Here is a 15446-nt window from a genome sequence, read left to right as displayed (position 1 = left end):
TCCAACAACATAGAGAATCTGTAATGGTGTGGATAAAGGCATGTCCATCTGTGAACAGATGAAGAACAGAGGAAGTGTGGAAAAAACTGAGGGATAAAGTTACAGTTAAGTCATCTGTCAATACCACACGTGGGGATCCTAATCCAGCTTTATTCACAGCCAGTCACATCCAACAGATGTTTTATATTTATTGATTATAGTTTGGCTTTCAATTCAAATATGAAGGCTCATGGACATAAATGTCATGGTGCTCTTATCCTGTGGATCACAGATTTCCACAAGCAGAGGTGCACCACAGGGTGCCGTTTTAGCATCTTTGATGATATGGCACATGTTGGCCCCAGTCTGTGAGGGAGACACTGCAACATACAACACAAAATCCAAAAATGTTGGGAAGCTGTGAAAAATGTGGGTTTTACCTCTACGAGTGAAGACTTTCACTACATTACACATAGTCAGTGGTGGATTGTAACTAAGTACATTACAAACTACCCTTTGGTGGTAGTTTGGAATGTTATTTTTGTGTGCTTGCTTGCAAAAGCACACTAATTACTATTCACCGGGACTATTTCTTTTTATTTTGCGTGTTTGCTTGCAAAAGCATACTAACTACTATTCACCGGGTCTATTTCTTATTTTGTGTGCTTGCTTGCAAAAACACACAAACTACTATTCACCGGGTCTATTTTTATTAGTGCCACGGCTTAGCAGCGAGGCACTCACTGCTATAGCAGAGAAGGTGAGTGAATTTAACTCTAGTCCTGTGAAATTTCAGAGTGATTGCACGTTAAGTTTTCGCATGAAGTGTGAAAACATTTCCATTTTTCCAAACAAATGGGGAGGACGATTTTGTCGTGTGTGTATTGCACGGAATGTTCAGAGGGCCTACTGGGGATTGAGTGATGATCTCATCACGCAGAGTGTAGAGGGAGAGAAGAAATTTAAAAAAAAATACATTTGAAAACTGCGCTCCACGCCGCAAATTCCACTCTACAGAAATAATTTATACATAGAAACGTAGGAAAATTTGTCTTCTCGCTCACAATCCTCTGGTAAAGCTGTCAGAGTTATAGTTTGGGCGTAGGACGCACAGATGCACCACCAACACGCACCAACTGCCCCATATTAAAAATGCAGGAAGATTTCTGAAAAAAGGAGATGTAACAGTATTTTTTAGATCGCTCTAACAAAGCTATTTTTTCATTTTTCTTAAAAAAAACATATGTAGACGTTCAGAAAGAACTCAGGACGCTCAAAGTGAAGTCGGATAAATGATAGCTATTGTGGTTTTGCCAAAAATGCTTTCTGTTCGAGGCCAGAATTTCCAGTTTGTCGACCTCTGGCTGCTCAGTGTGGCGGAACTGTCTCCACCGTCAGTTAATTTCAGTTGATTGCTCTGCTCTGATTGGTCGACTCCACCTGGCCACCTGGTTGCATAGCTACCAAAGCCCCCCCCCCCCCCTCCAACACAGACATTTTAACTGAAAACATTTTACTCTAACTCAGTGGTTCCCAAACGTTTTTAGCCGCGCACCCCCTTCTATGTCCCAACCGTGTTGACGCACCCCCAATCCCCCACACCTTCAAAAATAACAAAATGCAATAAGCGTTTTTATAGCCATATTAAAGGCGGCACGTTTAATCATGCTCAACAGTATTAAACGGTAGATAAGGTGTCAACGCACAGCATAACATAGGCCTGCATCAGACAGAATTCTCACATTAACAGTGGTTTCAGTACCACGGACAGCTCATGCGTAACAGAAAATGCGCAGATCATAGCCTACGGCAACCAGTTAGTGTGGAAACCAGTAAGGACACAACACCGGCCTTTAGACTTTCTGTTGTCTCACGGCAGTGTTAACTTGTACTGTTTAAGTTTGAGCTGCCAGCCGTTGTGAGAAATATGTTTTTATCAAACTTGGCTGGGTGGGCCAGTGAGTAAGCAGTGAGTAGGCCCATTACTGGCTAGGGCGTCCGCAAGGGACACTTATGCTGTTGTCTGATTTATTTAAAAAGCTGCCTTTTCATAAAATCTAAGTGCAATCAACACTTGTAGGAAGGTGGGCGGCACTGCCTTTCTGTGTCATGTTCTATAGTTAAGGGGACAGCTCATTAACAGTAAAGTTGGGGCCATAACTAAAATCAAGATTCTTAAATCTCCATGGGTTGGGTGATGATGCTCTGTGGGTTCTTACTTTAAGTACCCCTGGCTCATTCCACACCATAATTAAATTGATGAAAAAACTGTCATTGTTTATTCAATTTTAATGTGTGTTTATGTGTGATTATGTCTTACTCAGAATGATAAGAAGTATATTTGTAACCAGGACAGTGACTGCACTAGACACCTCAACAAGCCAAGAGGTTATGGTGAGATATTCTGTTTTTTCTCTCTTATTATATCACTATTTGATGTGAATACATTTAAAATCGTAACTATAATTGCACTCATGCACGTCAATAACTGTAACTAAACATAGTTATTCAAAATAACAAATTTCATAAAAGCTTTTCTTTCTCTACACAGGAATTATGACAGGGAAATGTGTTCCTTTCAATTCCACCACCAAGATGTGTGAGATAAAAGGATGGTGTCCTGCTGAGATTGACACCATCAGGCCGTAAGATGATACTGTGCATGTTTTAGAGCGCTTTTCACAAGGCTTTGCCATCAATGTTTTCTTATGTTATGCTAAAAACACATTGTTCACATTATTTTATAAATGTGGTTCATATCAGACTGCGTGTGAACTTACAGTCCTGAATTGTGACCACTGTGAAATGCGACATGACTGTTCAGCCTGAGGTCACACTGGAAAACATCAGATCTATATCCGATTTAGGATCACAAAGAGACCCAGTTCTGATTTGAAAAAAAATTAGATTCCATGTGATCTGTGTTGCATACTTTACAAAACAAAACAAAAACAGATACATATACATATAAGCAAAAAAACCAAAACAGATTTGGGCCACTTTTGCTTGCAGTAGCCCATGTTGTGTGGCAATCTGCCATAAAAATTGTCTGCTTTATTTGAGTCTATATTTTAATGTTCAAAATCCACACCCCAGTCAACTCTCCCTTGTTCAGCCAATAGGAATCTGGCATTCATTGACTTTCTTCTTTAAATACTTGGCAAAAAAAGATAGCTGTGTAACTTACCATACCCTGGACCAGTAGTTCTCAACCTTTGTGAGTCGCGACCATAGACTGTATAAAATGGTCGCGACCCCAAATTTAACATGTATGTTGTCTGTGACCCCCCCTCACTGAACAGAATCTCACAGTTCAGATCATACAAACTCAGTTGATGCGATGAATTTTGGACAAATAATGAAGCAGAGAACAACTAAAACATCTCTCTGTCTGTGCATTTATATATTTTTTTATATTTTATTGTTAGTTTTAATCTAAGTCCTTTGCTATAAGTTTAAAGGTCCATTCTGACCTCCTGTAACAGTCAGCTTCAAGCCAGAGACTCCTTGGAAAGTTATAACTTGCTACTTTGGGATTTGTCACAAAATTACCCAAAAAATAATCAAATTGACCTCAAAATGACACAAAATGATTTAAAAAAAAAAACATAAAATGACCAAAAAATGACATAAAATTAGGCAAAAAGGGACTCAAATTGATTACAAAATGACAAAAAATGACCAAAAAAAGACACAAAATGACCAAAAAAGACGTCAAATTACCAAGAAAGACACAAAATGACCAAAAAAGACACAAAATGACCAAAAAAAGACACAAAATGACCAGAAAAGACACAAAATTACCTAAAAAAGACACAAAATTACCAACAAAAAAAAAGACACAAAATTAACGAAAAACAAACCGGCGACTGCCACTGAGACCATGTGAACCGGCGACTGCCACTGAGACCTCACAGAGAAAATAGGTTTTCTCCCTCTTTGCTGTGGCTCTTCAATGTGAGGTTCTTTGTGTGGCCAGTGGGGAAGCTAAATAAAGTGGTATGAAGATTTATTATTATTATTGTTAATCATCCTTTTACAACAATATTTGTCACATAATTATTATTTTTTTAACATAATTTCATAAAAAATAGAATGTAGTATAAATTACTTTAAATGAGATTAGAATTCAAATTTAAATATTTCACCAGAAATTAATTTATTAGAAATGTGGGCTCATTTAGGATGTTTAATCCATCATTTCAGGACTGTCAAGAATTTATTTGCTTTATCCAATGCGACTTCAAGTTTAATATTATTGTGTGTCGAAATCTACATTTGAATGTCATTATTTGCGTTTGAGAAGATAAAAGTCATGTTAATTGCAATTATCATGATGTTATTGAAAATAATGTTAATATCATTATCAAGGCCTTGATAATCTACCATCAGTCAGCTTTCTTTGAGCAAATAAATATGCACTATTTATTTCAAGATTTAATGTTTTTTTTTAATGTGCTCCTCTCCAGGTGGTGTCTAAATATTAAGTCAGGATTAGCAAAACTATAGTATAATTTTGAAGCCTAAGAAGCAACCAAGTATGTAAATTCATGTAGTTGTTTATACAGATAGCTATTTGAAACGTTGGTATCGGCATCTCACATGCAACCTTTAGATTCACTTTTTAGTTTTAGACTTATCTTGTCTTTTCACTTTGTTTTTACATAATTTCATATGAAAAATACAATGTAGTATCAATTACTTTAAATGAGATTAGAATTTAAAGTAAAAAAATAAATATTTCACCTGAAATTAATATATTATTAATGTGGGCTTATTAAGGATGTTTAACCCATCATTTCAGGACTGTCAATAATTTTTTATTTTATCCAATGAGACTTGAAGTTTATTATTGTGTTTGTGGTAATCTACATTTGAATGTCGTTATAGTTAAGTTTTAGAAGATGAAACTAATGTTAATTGCAAAATTAATGTCATTGAAAATAATGTTAATGTCATTGAAAGGCCTTGAAAATCTACCATTGCTTTTTTTGTTTGTTTGATGTGCTTCTCTCTGGGTCAGGATTTGCAAAACTATCGTAAAATTTTGAAGCAACCAAGTAGATTGATAGTTATGTACACAGATAGCTTTCCCCTGAGACACCGGTGTTGGTCTCTTGCATGCAATGTTTAGAATTACCCTTTCCGCCCCCTCCCCAGCAACAACAATTACAAATATCACAAAAGTTTTGTTAATCTAAAAAGTTACCATCAAGATGTAACCTCTCCTTGGATGGAAGTGTGTGCAATGGTTGGTTTAAAAAAAAAAAAGATGATGTTTAGTATGATTTGCATGCAAGTCATGTATTTAAATATACATTTCATGTTTGCGTTTGTTGAAATGGAATACATGTTTTGTGTATCACTTTGTGCAGAATTAACAATTGAAGAATTAAAAAAAAAGCCTATCTTTTCAACTGGTGAACGGGGGCAAGTGGGTCCAGAGGTCATCCAGCTGTTCTTGGACTGTGGGGGTGTCTGTATTTTCAGAACCTGATGACACACAATACCAAATTTATTCATACTTTATAAATACTCAATTGTGAATTAATATTTTATTATTCAAAGGAAGTAGTTAAGACAGCAGATTATATTATCAGGCCATGTATGTGTCCACTGTGATGGGGAAAAAAACAAACCCATACCTTGTAGACTGGAGAAGGAGTTGTGGGTCCGTTATCCATCATCCACAGCCGGCTGGTTGACGGAGGTCTTTGAGGTACCCCATGGTCGGAAGTGGTTGGGCTAAGTGGGGCAGGATCTGCAAGGTCGAGACTTGTCCAACGCACTTACTGAGCGGCATCTTGGAAGCAGTGGTCTTCCTCGTCTCACTTGGTCCTGCAATATACAATAGCCTCTACAACAATAACTCACAAAATAACACAATAATATGCAACTGTAAGTGATCTGAACTAAATTAATTTGCTAACTTAACTGTCCCTAAACCAGCATAAAAAGCTAAACTATACAAACTAAATACTCTACTATAAACCTAACCTACTCCTTACCTAACCTAAATATAAATGTGCAAAAAATATGAAAAGTTAGCTTAGTCTGTCTTGAAGATGCTGGACACAGGAAACCTGGAAAAGTCAGAAAATACAGTGACTTCTATCCTATATATTGAGGACCACATGCTGAAAAATCTGCATAATGTGAAATACTTACTCTGATGTTAAACAACAACATGGTGATGGCTTCTCAGGTTTTAGCCTACAAAATAAATAAATACAACATGTTAATTAGACAGCAATACTTGTACTAATAATCTATTTTCTCCCATTCTCTGATTTAAAAATAAATAAATACATGATTAATACTAATTACAACATTACAAAAGCATTTTGACAAACAACTGAATGCTGAAGGTCAACGAAGAACTGGATACTCAAGTCAAGACAGGCTGCACCGCTGGACTGCAGGTCTCTGCTCCGTGTCAGGGCAAACCTATGGTTCTAACACTTTAACTACTGTATGATCATTTAGAAACAAGATACAGCATTTTTTTTAACCTTTTATTACCAGTGATGAAGCGTAGAGTTGTGGTCGTGAACGTCATGAAACAACTGTTGTTGTTTAGATGATGCCGCCACTACCAGCTGTAAACTGAAAAGGCACCCACATGGAGGGCTGGAAAATGACCAATCATAAGAGGCCCGGGGTCAGCCTTGGCCCCGCCCCCAATGTGTCAAAAGTCCTCGCTCGGGGGAGAATCTGCTTCACTCGGTTGCTGAATATGTGCGCGAAGATCAAACAAGTGCGCGCGGTAGTTGAAATCTGCGCGCGTGACACGAAATAAATGCACGTGCAGATGTGTTATCGCCTGCTCACTGTTGCGGAACTGTGTCCACCAGCAGTTCATTTCAGTTGATTGCTCTGCTCTGATTGGTCAACTCCACCTGGTTGCTTAGCTACCAAAGGTGTCAGATTACTCCGGATAGAGTCCCTGTTTAACTGTTGATTGATGACCCCGCCCCTTTTTATTAGCCACGCCCCCTTTCATAACTAATGAACGTTGGCCTCGAAACTTGTATAAGGTGTCAGATTACTCGGCATAGAGAGTCCCTGTTTAAATGGTGATTGATTACCCCGCCCCTTTTGATTAGCCACCTCCCCTTTCATAACCAATGAACCGTTTGTCCTAGAAACTTGTTTGAGGTGTCTGTGAACTCAGGACAGAGTCCCTGTTTAACTGCTGATTTAAGCAACGAGAATCAAGGGCCAGAGGCAAGCACACAATCAAAATTTCTTTAGAAATGTTCTAGTTTTTTTCATAACTGCCTCTATGGAAACAACATCCTCACTTACTCCACTTAATAGCTGTTCTGGGGCTTTCAGTCATATTGCATAATCTTCAGCAGCTTTTTATTTCAAACATTTCAAGCACTCATTATCCACGTAAGCAGTGGTGAAATGTAACTAAGTACATTTACTCAAGCACTGTACTTAAGTAGAATTTTGAGGTACTTGTACTTGAGTATTTCCATTTGATGTAACTTTATACTTCGTTTTAATTATCTCAAAATGTAGTAAAATAGATGCTTTAATAAATGCATTAAAAATAATACAATAATATATTTGGAATATATAAAACAATCTGAGTGGGTCCATTCTCTATAAAGAGTACTTTTACTTTTGATACTTTAAGTACATTTTGATGCGGATACTTTTGTAATTTTACTTCAGTAAGTTTTGCACGCAGGACTTTTATTTGAAGTGGAGTAATTTCACAGTGTGGTATTAGTACTTTTACTTAAGTAAAGGATATTAACACTTTTTCCACCACTGCATTTAAGAGACTGTTTTTTCACTCGTTTCCAGGGTAATGAATAAAGTGTGAAACTCTTGTCTTTTAAAGTCATGTTGTGTTGTTTTGCACTAGATAACTTTCCTCAATTAACTGTATTGTTTTGTTTTTATATGTACGCTGTGTGGTTAAGCCAAAGACAATTTCCCCATTGTGGTCAATTAAGTTCCAAACTGACTCCTGTTTTCCCCATCCATCTAAGGGTGTATACGAGTCAATTCTGCTTAGAAATAACCAGCAACAGACAGCTGATACCACACCTCCCCCTAGTGGCTGGAAACTGATCACCACCTCACACAAACAATGCTTTGAGCATTATGAGCATTATGCATTATGATGTGTTGTAATGTCACAATAAAGGCGTCAGCTCAGTGTCTGAAATTGAAATCACATTTATTGTTTGTTCTGGAGTTGATTCACTTAAAACTTAACCCTTTGTGTACAGTACGATTCTTTCCTCAACTGCATCTTTTTTCTTCATTTCATCTCACTGTCTTTTTTATACACTCATACACACACACACACACACACACACACGCACAAAACAGCCGGTTACACCAGCTGAGGCTAAAGGGAAGACTAATGCACCAGCCTGCATCTCACACAGCAACACAGCCGTAGACCTGCACGAGGCCACGGCATCTATCACCCTGTGAATGCAGGAGGATCATATCTCACTGTGTGCAAAGTGGTCCCCTTTAAGTCCTGCGTATTAGAGTCCTTTTGACACAAGGACATGACAATCACGTTAAAATGTCTTCCTCACGCTCAGTCACTCGCCCAGCTCCCCCCTGACCTGCCGCATTCTCACCAGCACCAAAGTTTTAGCTCCGAGAGACTAACGGATAAAAATAAAAAATACTCTAAAGATTCACCTTGCAGGACTGCAAATACAGAAATGCACAGAGCAATAAAAAATACATAGCATCAAAGGTTGAAATCAAATCACAATAGAGGAATTAAGATCACTTATTTTTTTTAACTACCTCGCTAATAGAACTGCTGATAGCTCTACTAGCATCAACAGCTTCTTAAGTACATGTAGTTATATAGTATGTATCTATACTCCATAAAAGGGTTTGGGTATCGTTTGGAACAGTCATTTTTGAACACTGGAACAAACTTCAAAAGGTCGCCAGCCTACATGGACCCTTTAGTTATTGCTTCAGTTCTGGGTTGATATGAACGCACTCTGAAGCAATGTAGAAAGAAACAGACGGCAGACTTCAGGAGCCCGAGGTCAGACGTGTTTCTGTGTTTGGACCGAGGGCTGGCAGTTCAAGAGCCCGGCTGGAAAGCAAGTTTGGTTTGTGTTCATGTTTAATTGGAATAATCTAAGTCTACAGTAACGACATGTATCCCATGAAGCCGCTCCGAGTCCTCAGCGGTGCGTGTGGTGGCGCAGATCTCGGCTGCTTCAGTCCATTGTTCAGTGTGGAGCCTCAGGGAACTCGGTAGCTGTGCAGAGTTTCCTCCACCATCAGGTCCAATGTAAACAGCTTTTACAGAGGCAAGACAAGGAAGTAAACAGACTCTTTGGCACATCCTAACACGACGACGGATGCATTTAAGTCCTGATCACACCACATACAGACAGGCTCCCACTTTCAGTCCACTTTGAGCAAAGGAGGTGTCTTCCTATCAAGCAGGTTTACTTCTGTCTTTCTCTTTAAATTGGGAAACAAATGCACATTTGCTATGTATGTACACAAACATACAAACTAACACACACACACACACACACACACACACACACATTGTGCACTTGTGTAAAAAGTGCACCGCTGACCTATTTTCAAACATTCCAGAGTTCTACTTTAGCTTTAAAATGACCTAGCTTACCACATTCAGATGCATAATCATAAATAAATAATAACTCGGGTTGAATTGAAAAAGGCAGGAAGAAAATGGCAACACTGTGAATGGAAAAACTTGAAAAGTGTAACCTTGAACGTTTTCCATGGTCCTTTCTCCAATCCAAAAAGGGACGTTACAGAACAACAGCAGCCCTGTCTGCTGAAAGCAGCAGACTGTAGAGTAGTGACAGGGTGAAAGGTAGAACTATCAATGGTATAGTACAGGGATCGGCAACCTTTACTATCAAAACAGACATTTTTGGCCCAAAAGAAAGAAAAGAAAAAGGTTCTCTGGCGCTGCAAGAGTGTTTTTTTAAGCCTTACAGTAAAGGTTACATTTATTAAGTCTAACTTAACCTTCCAACATTACTAACAGGTAGAGCCCGACCGATACATGGGACTGTTTTATTAGCCGATATTGGCCTGTCACATATATATTGTATCAGTTTAAATGTTTTCATTCAACACAGAGGAGCTAAAAGTAAAAGTCACAACACAGCTTGTGTAACAAAAGTATTTGCATTTCTGAACATAAAACAGCAAATTTAGCAAACCACTTCACCCATTCTGCCAATATGTGATAACATAAAGAATGGTGTTGAGATAATGTTACATGTATATATGCTATATCGGCCAAAATATCAATATGGGAATGATTTACTTCCTAACACGGTAGCCTGGCATCACCAGACTAGATCTTAATTTGAATTCCAAGGCTGTTTTCCCAAGAAATCAGAGTAATGGGTGACAGGTTTGGTCATAAAGTTTCTCAAAATACAGCTGAAAAGTACATTAAAATGTGTTTCTGAAAACCTTTGAGGAGAGAAACCGGCATCGCAGTAACACAATCCTGATTTATATTTGAACACGGATGCCTAGTTTGACAGTTTATTCTACATTTTGTGAGCTGAGCTGGACGTCAGTCATCCTATCAAACCCACCTGCTATGAGATAAACTGTTGATGGGGCCCAATAGAGGTATCTACCAGAGCAAATAAAACACGATTTTGGCAGATTCGACTGGTTTTTAGGCTCAAAAATCCAATATCGGTCGGGCTCTATTTATCGGACTAACTGAGCAATTATTAACATGTTTCTGTCAGAATTATGAGAGGATCCAAGTGCAAATGAGAGTCAGGACACTGAAGGAACCCAGGCTAGCTGTGGATTTGGAGTCCAAAGCTAGCTGAAATGACTTTAAGGCTAGCCACTGGTACTGAAGTTGGGGGACAAGGCGCCGGGCCGTACACGTACATAAGCTAGGACGCACATCTTAATTTACTACAATGTTAAAACTTTTTGTTTTTATTCAGTATATGAGCTACACATTTTTTTTTTTACAATTGAAGAATGTAAGAATCACTTTAGGCCTACAATGATAAATTAAATAAAAAAAGTTGAAAAATAACAATTATTCACTTCTATATATTTTTTGTCTAACCACAGGGAGCCAGTGGAGAGCTGCAGGTTGCCTTCCCCTTGTAGAGCGAATTGGGGCATCATGAGGGGGCTGATTGTGTATGAATGTGTGCATATAAGGTATCAATAAGTGCTTTAGGCTACATTCAAGCAAAATGTATGTTTTTTGGGAAAAGAATTACATTATAAAGTCAACAAGGGGGATTTTCCCTTTTTGTGCTTCCGCTTCTTGCTCCTTTAACCAATTGGAATTAGTCAAATTTCACCCATTTTAAACGGGCGTTTCAGTAAGTGCTAAGTGACAATGTCAACATTGAAAGTGCTTGTTTTAACACTAAGTGTTACCACGTTTGAAGTCTCAACTCACAAGACTAGTATGATTATTAATGTCATTTTAATCTCAGTCAGGACCTTTGGGTGAGAGGTCAGCGCTACCAGCGTGCTGATAGAAAATGCTCAAAGACTCACCGGTCTGTTCATAAAGGGAGAGGGGGGCGAAACTGTCGTAAACGGGGGTTGAAGTTTGATAAAGGGCTATGTTAACCCCTGAATCCCCCAGCGAATGGGAGGAGAGGTACAGCAACGGTCCACGTCAACACCTGGACATTCAATTATAACAAGGCAAACACAAAACATCAGTCCATCTCTCCTCATAACCTCTAACACTTTGAACAATCACCCATCCTTGTTGCGCAGATAAGCCAGGAGAGCTTCGTTCCCATGGTAACGGGACTTAGTAACAGTCTAGAAAGCTGCTTCAAAGGTGCTTGGGGCTCAGAGGGCTCTTTGGAGGGGAAACACTCCTCCTCAGCAACACTTTGTGAAGGCCAAAGGAAAGAAACAGATGGACGAAAAGATATTATAAAGGCAGGAAACTAAAGGGGAGGAGGGGGGTTAAATGACAGTGATAAATTTGAGCTTACACTGTCTGAGTGGAGAGGGCAAGAGGAGTTGGGGACAGGGTGGGCTGCTCCTCTGAGACCTTTACAATCTCTGTGGCAGTGACGGGCGGAGCACACTCGGCCAGCGGAGGCGTGGGGGAGCGGCTGTTTGGGAAGGTGGTGCGGGTCGGGGTGGAGGTGAGGGCGGGCGTGGTGGAGGTGGTACTGGAGGTAGAGGTGGAGGCTGGGGCAGAGGCCTGGAGAGAGGCCGGCTCGTCCACTTGGGGTTCGGCGGAAGCTGCTTTGGGCGCGGGAAGCTTGTTGTAGTTCATCTTGAGGATGTGCTGCTGGAGGTGTCTGATCCAGTCCTCCTGCACCGACAGCGGACCATGAAACTCCACCTCGCAGAACCTGAAGCAGACAGAAAAACATATTAAAGACGGGATTATTACGTTTTCACACAAAGAAATGAAATACAAAGTGACAGTGTTAAACTCAGTGACTCCCTTGGGAAGAGCAGATTCTGTTAAAACTTTTTATATCACTACTTAACCCTCTGGAGTCTCCAAAAGCTCCAAATCATGACTTCTTCATGACATCCAGACTAGAAAACAAAGCAGCGTGGAGCCCTACTGTAAATTTACCTCTAAAGTTCTGGCTGTAAACTCCATGAGGCCAGTTTCAGTTTGATGATGATATACCAAGTAAAACTGGAGACAAGCTCAAATATATTTTGTATAAAATGATAGAACTGGATGTTATATTCTAATCAAAGCAATCTTTGTTCACATTCGCAACATTTAAAATTCTTTATTAAGCATGACAGTGTTTTGAAAGTTAAAAAAAAGATTCAAAATCACATTTTATGTTGCACAAAATGACTAAAAAAAAGACACAAAATGACTAAAAAAAGACACAAAAAGACACAAAATGACCAAAAAAGACACAAAATGACAAAAAAGACACAAAAAGACACAAAATGACCAAAAAAAGACACAAAATGACTAAAAAAAGCCACAAAATAACTACAAAACACACAAAAAAGACACAAAATGACCAAAAAAGACACAAAATGACTTACAAAGACACAAAATGACTAAAAAATACACAAAATGACCAAAATTGTCCCACTAGAATAAAAACCAGAGTTGGATAACAGGATCACACACAATCACAAGATCACATTTATGTGGGTTTTTCTTTGTTTCTTTTTGGTTCAAAATGTTGATCCAGTAAGTCAGAATAAAAAATCAATTATTATTAGGTCATATAGGTGAAAATATATATACCAACATGGCATTTAAACATTTTAAGTGGTGTATACAGGCAGGATGAAAAGGATTCAAACATGGACAAAATAGCCCAAGACTCCATAGAGTTAAGCACTCATCTGTGTTGCCAAAAAATCCCAAATGTTTCACTATTCTCTATATAGTGCATTAGCAACTAAAAGTGGAGTAGTGCTCAGCAGGGGGTGGGGGTGGGGATTGGTGATGGGGATTATAGGACTATTTAAAACTTAGCCAGACAGTTCTATTAATGCTGCTGTCTCAAAATGTTAAAAGAAGGCCCTGAACAAACTACATACAGGAGGCCAGGGGAAAGGTTATTCAGTTTAAATGATATAAAGGTTTTATTTCACCCCCTCTGAACTGCATAGGATGAGCTTGTTAGCCAAGAACTTGTGTTGGAAGTGTCATACAGAGACGGGAACATTTGTACATGTATTCTGGGAATGAAAACTGATAAAACCACTCTGGGAAAAAGTTACAGACCACATGGGGAAGGGGTTGAGTATGACAATATCTAATGTCCAAGGTTGTGCCTGTGTTAGTGTTTGTGCCCACCAAGGTTATTAAAGTTAACGAAAACTAACGAAAACTAACGAAAACTAACGAAATAACGAAAACTAGAATTGAAAAATCATTTTTGTTAACTGAAATAAAAATAAAAATGAGAGTTTAAAAAAAAAAAACAATAACTAACTGAAACTGTATTTTTTGGGGGGGGTTACAAAACTAACTAAAACTAACTGAAATTATAGTGAAAATGTGCTTTGTTTTCGTCTTTGTCAACTTTTTTCATACGTAAACCTTTTTGGTTGACATGAAATCTATTTCATCTATCTGGTTTTATGACTTAATAAACACTTAATGAATTATAAATTAGGCTTAATAAATTATTGGGGCTGAGATGGATAAACCAAAGGAAATAAAGGAAACATTTACTGTGACTTTTTAAAATCTGGCACGCAACAAATACCCCATTACAAAAAACGAACACTAAAACTAATAAAAACTCAACTAAAACCAAGCATTTTCCAAAAAAATGAAAACGAACGGCTATTTAATTTCATAGGCTATTTATATACAAGATATTTTTTTTATTTAAATGTGCACTTTATGGAACTTTGATTTAGATTATATTATTAGCAGTGGGCAGCACATTACTGCACCCGGGGAGCTGTGCAGGGGGATTAGGCGCCTTGCTCGAGGGTACTTCAGTCCTTGACCTGTTGGTCCTAGGATTCGAACCGGCGACTCTCCAGTTACAAACCCGATTCCTAACCTCTAGGCAACAGAAAAAAAAACTTTAAAAAAAAAAAAAAAAAAAAAGGTACTCGTGTTGTTATACAGTATTTATGTTCACTTAAATAAACGGTTTCAATAAAACTACTTGTGACATATTTGACTTTGACTGAACATTTCCTCTCACTTTCAGATAAAAATATCAGGATACATATCTTATATCGATATTCAGCCTTGTAGAACCTGATAATGTAATAAATTCCCGATAATGTAATAACCCCGATAATGTAATAAAAATCTGCACTTGAGTCAATTGAAAATGGAATAAAACCTGATAATGTAATAACTTCCCGATAATGTAAAAAAGTGCATTTACCAGTAATGTAATACACTTTTTTTTTTTTTACCAATAATGTAATAAAGTATAACATTAATGGGAGGTTATTACATTATCAGGTTAGCCTTCATTTCGCAAGTCCTGATAATGTAATAATTCCCCAATATTGTAATAACTTAACAGCAGACCTCCCATTACTTGGGTTCAAGTGGTGATACTGTGTAGGCAACTCTAGCTCAAGAGCTCTAGCGCCACCAACAGGTCAAAGTTGAATGTTTATTAACTTTTGACCCGTTCATCCGTTTTTCACAAACGAGGTATCCATGACACACGAATGCATTCAACAGCTTCTTGAAATCTAAAGGTGCTTGTTGTTATACTTTATTACATTATTGGTAAAAAAGTGTATTACATTATTGGGAAATGCACTTTATTACATTATCGGGAAGTTATTACATTATCGGGAATTTATTACATTATCAGGTTCTACAAGCCTAAATATATGGGGATATGACTTTTGGTCAATATCACCCAGCCCTAATACCAATGCTGTCTATTCTATTGTTGTTGTGGCACTTTTTTTTTTTACCAATAATGTAATAAAGTATTAAAGTATATAACATTAATGGGAGGTTATTA

The 15446-nt window shown here is 38.1% G+C and overlaps 1 protein-coding gene across 1 annotated transcript in view; it reads right to left on the bottom strand.

Moving 5' to 3' along the window:
• Positions 1 to 8162: 8162 nt before the first annotated feature.
• wizb (WIZ zinc finger b) overlaps positions 8163 to 15446 on the bottom strand; it is a 44450-nt gene continuing 37166 nt past the window's right edge. The window contains exon 17 of the mRNA XM_059347910.1: positions 8163 to 12353. Coding sequence (XP_059203893.1) covers positions 11981 to 12353 — 373 coding nt within the window. The 3' untranslated portion in view covers positions 8163 to 11980. The remainder of the gene's footprint in view (positions 12354 to 15446) is intronic.

Source organism: Centropristis striata, chromosome 13, assembly GCF_030273125.1.
Source record: "Centropristis striata isolate RG_2023a ecotype Rhode Island chromosome 13, C.striata_1.0, whole genome shotgun sequence".
In the NCBI taxonomy this organism is placed as follows: Eukaryota; Metazoa; Chordata; class Actinopteri; order Perciformes; family Serranidae; genus Centropristis; species Centropristis striata.
Note: the sequence above shows the minus strand (reverse complement) of the source record. Positions and strands in the feature narration are given on the sequence as shown.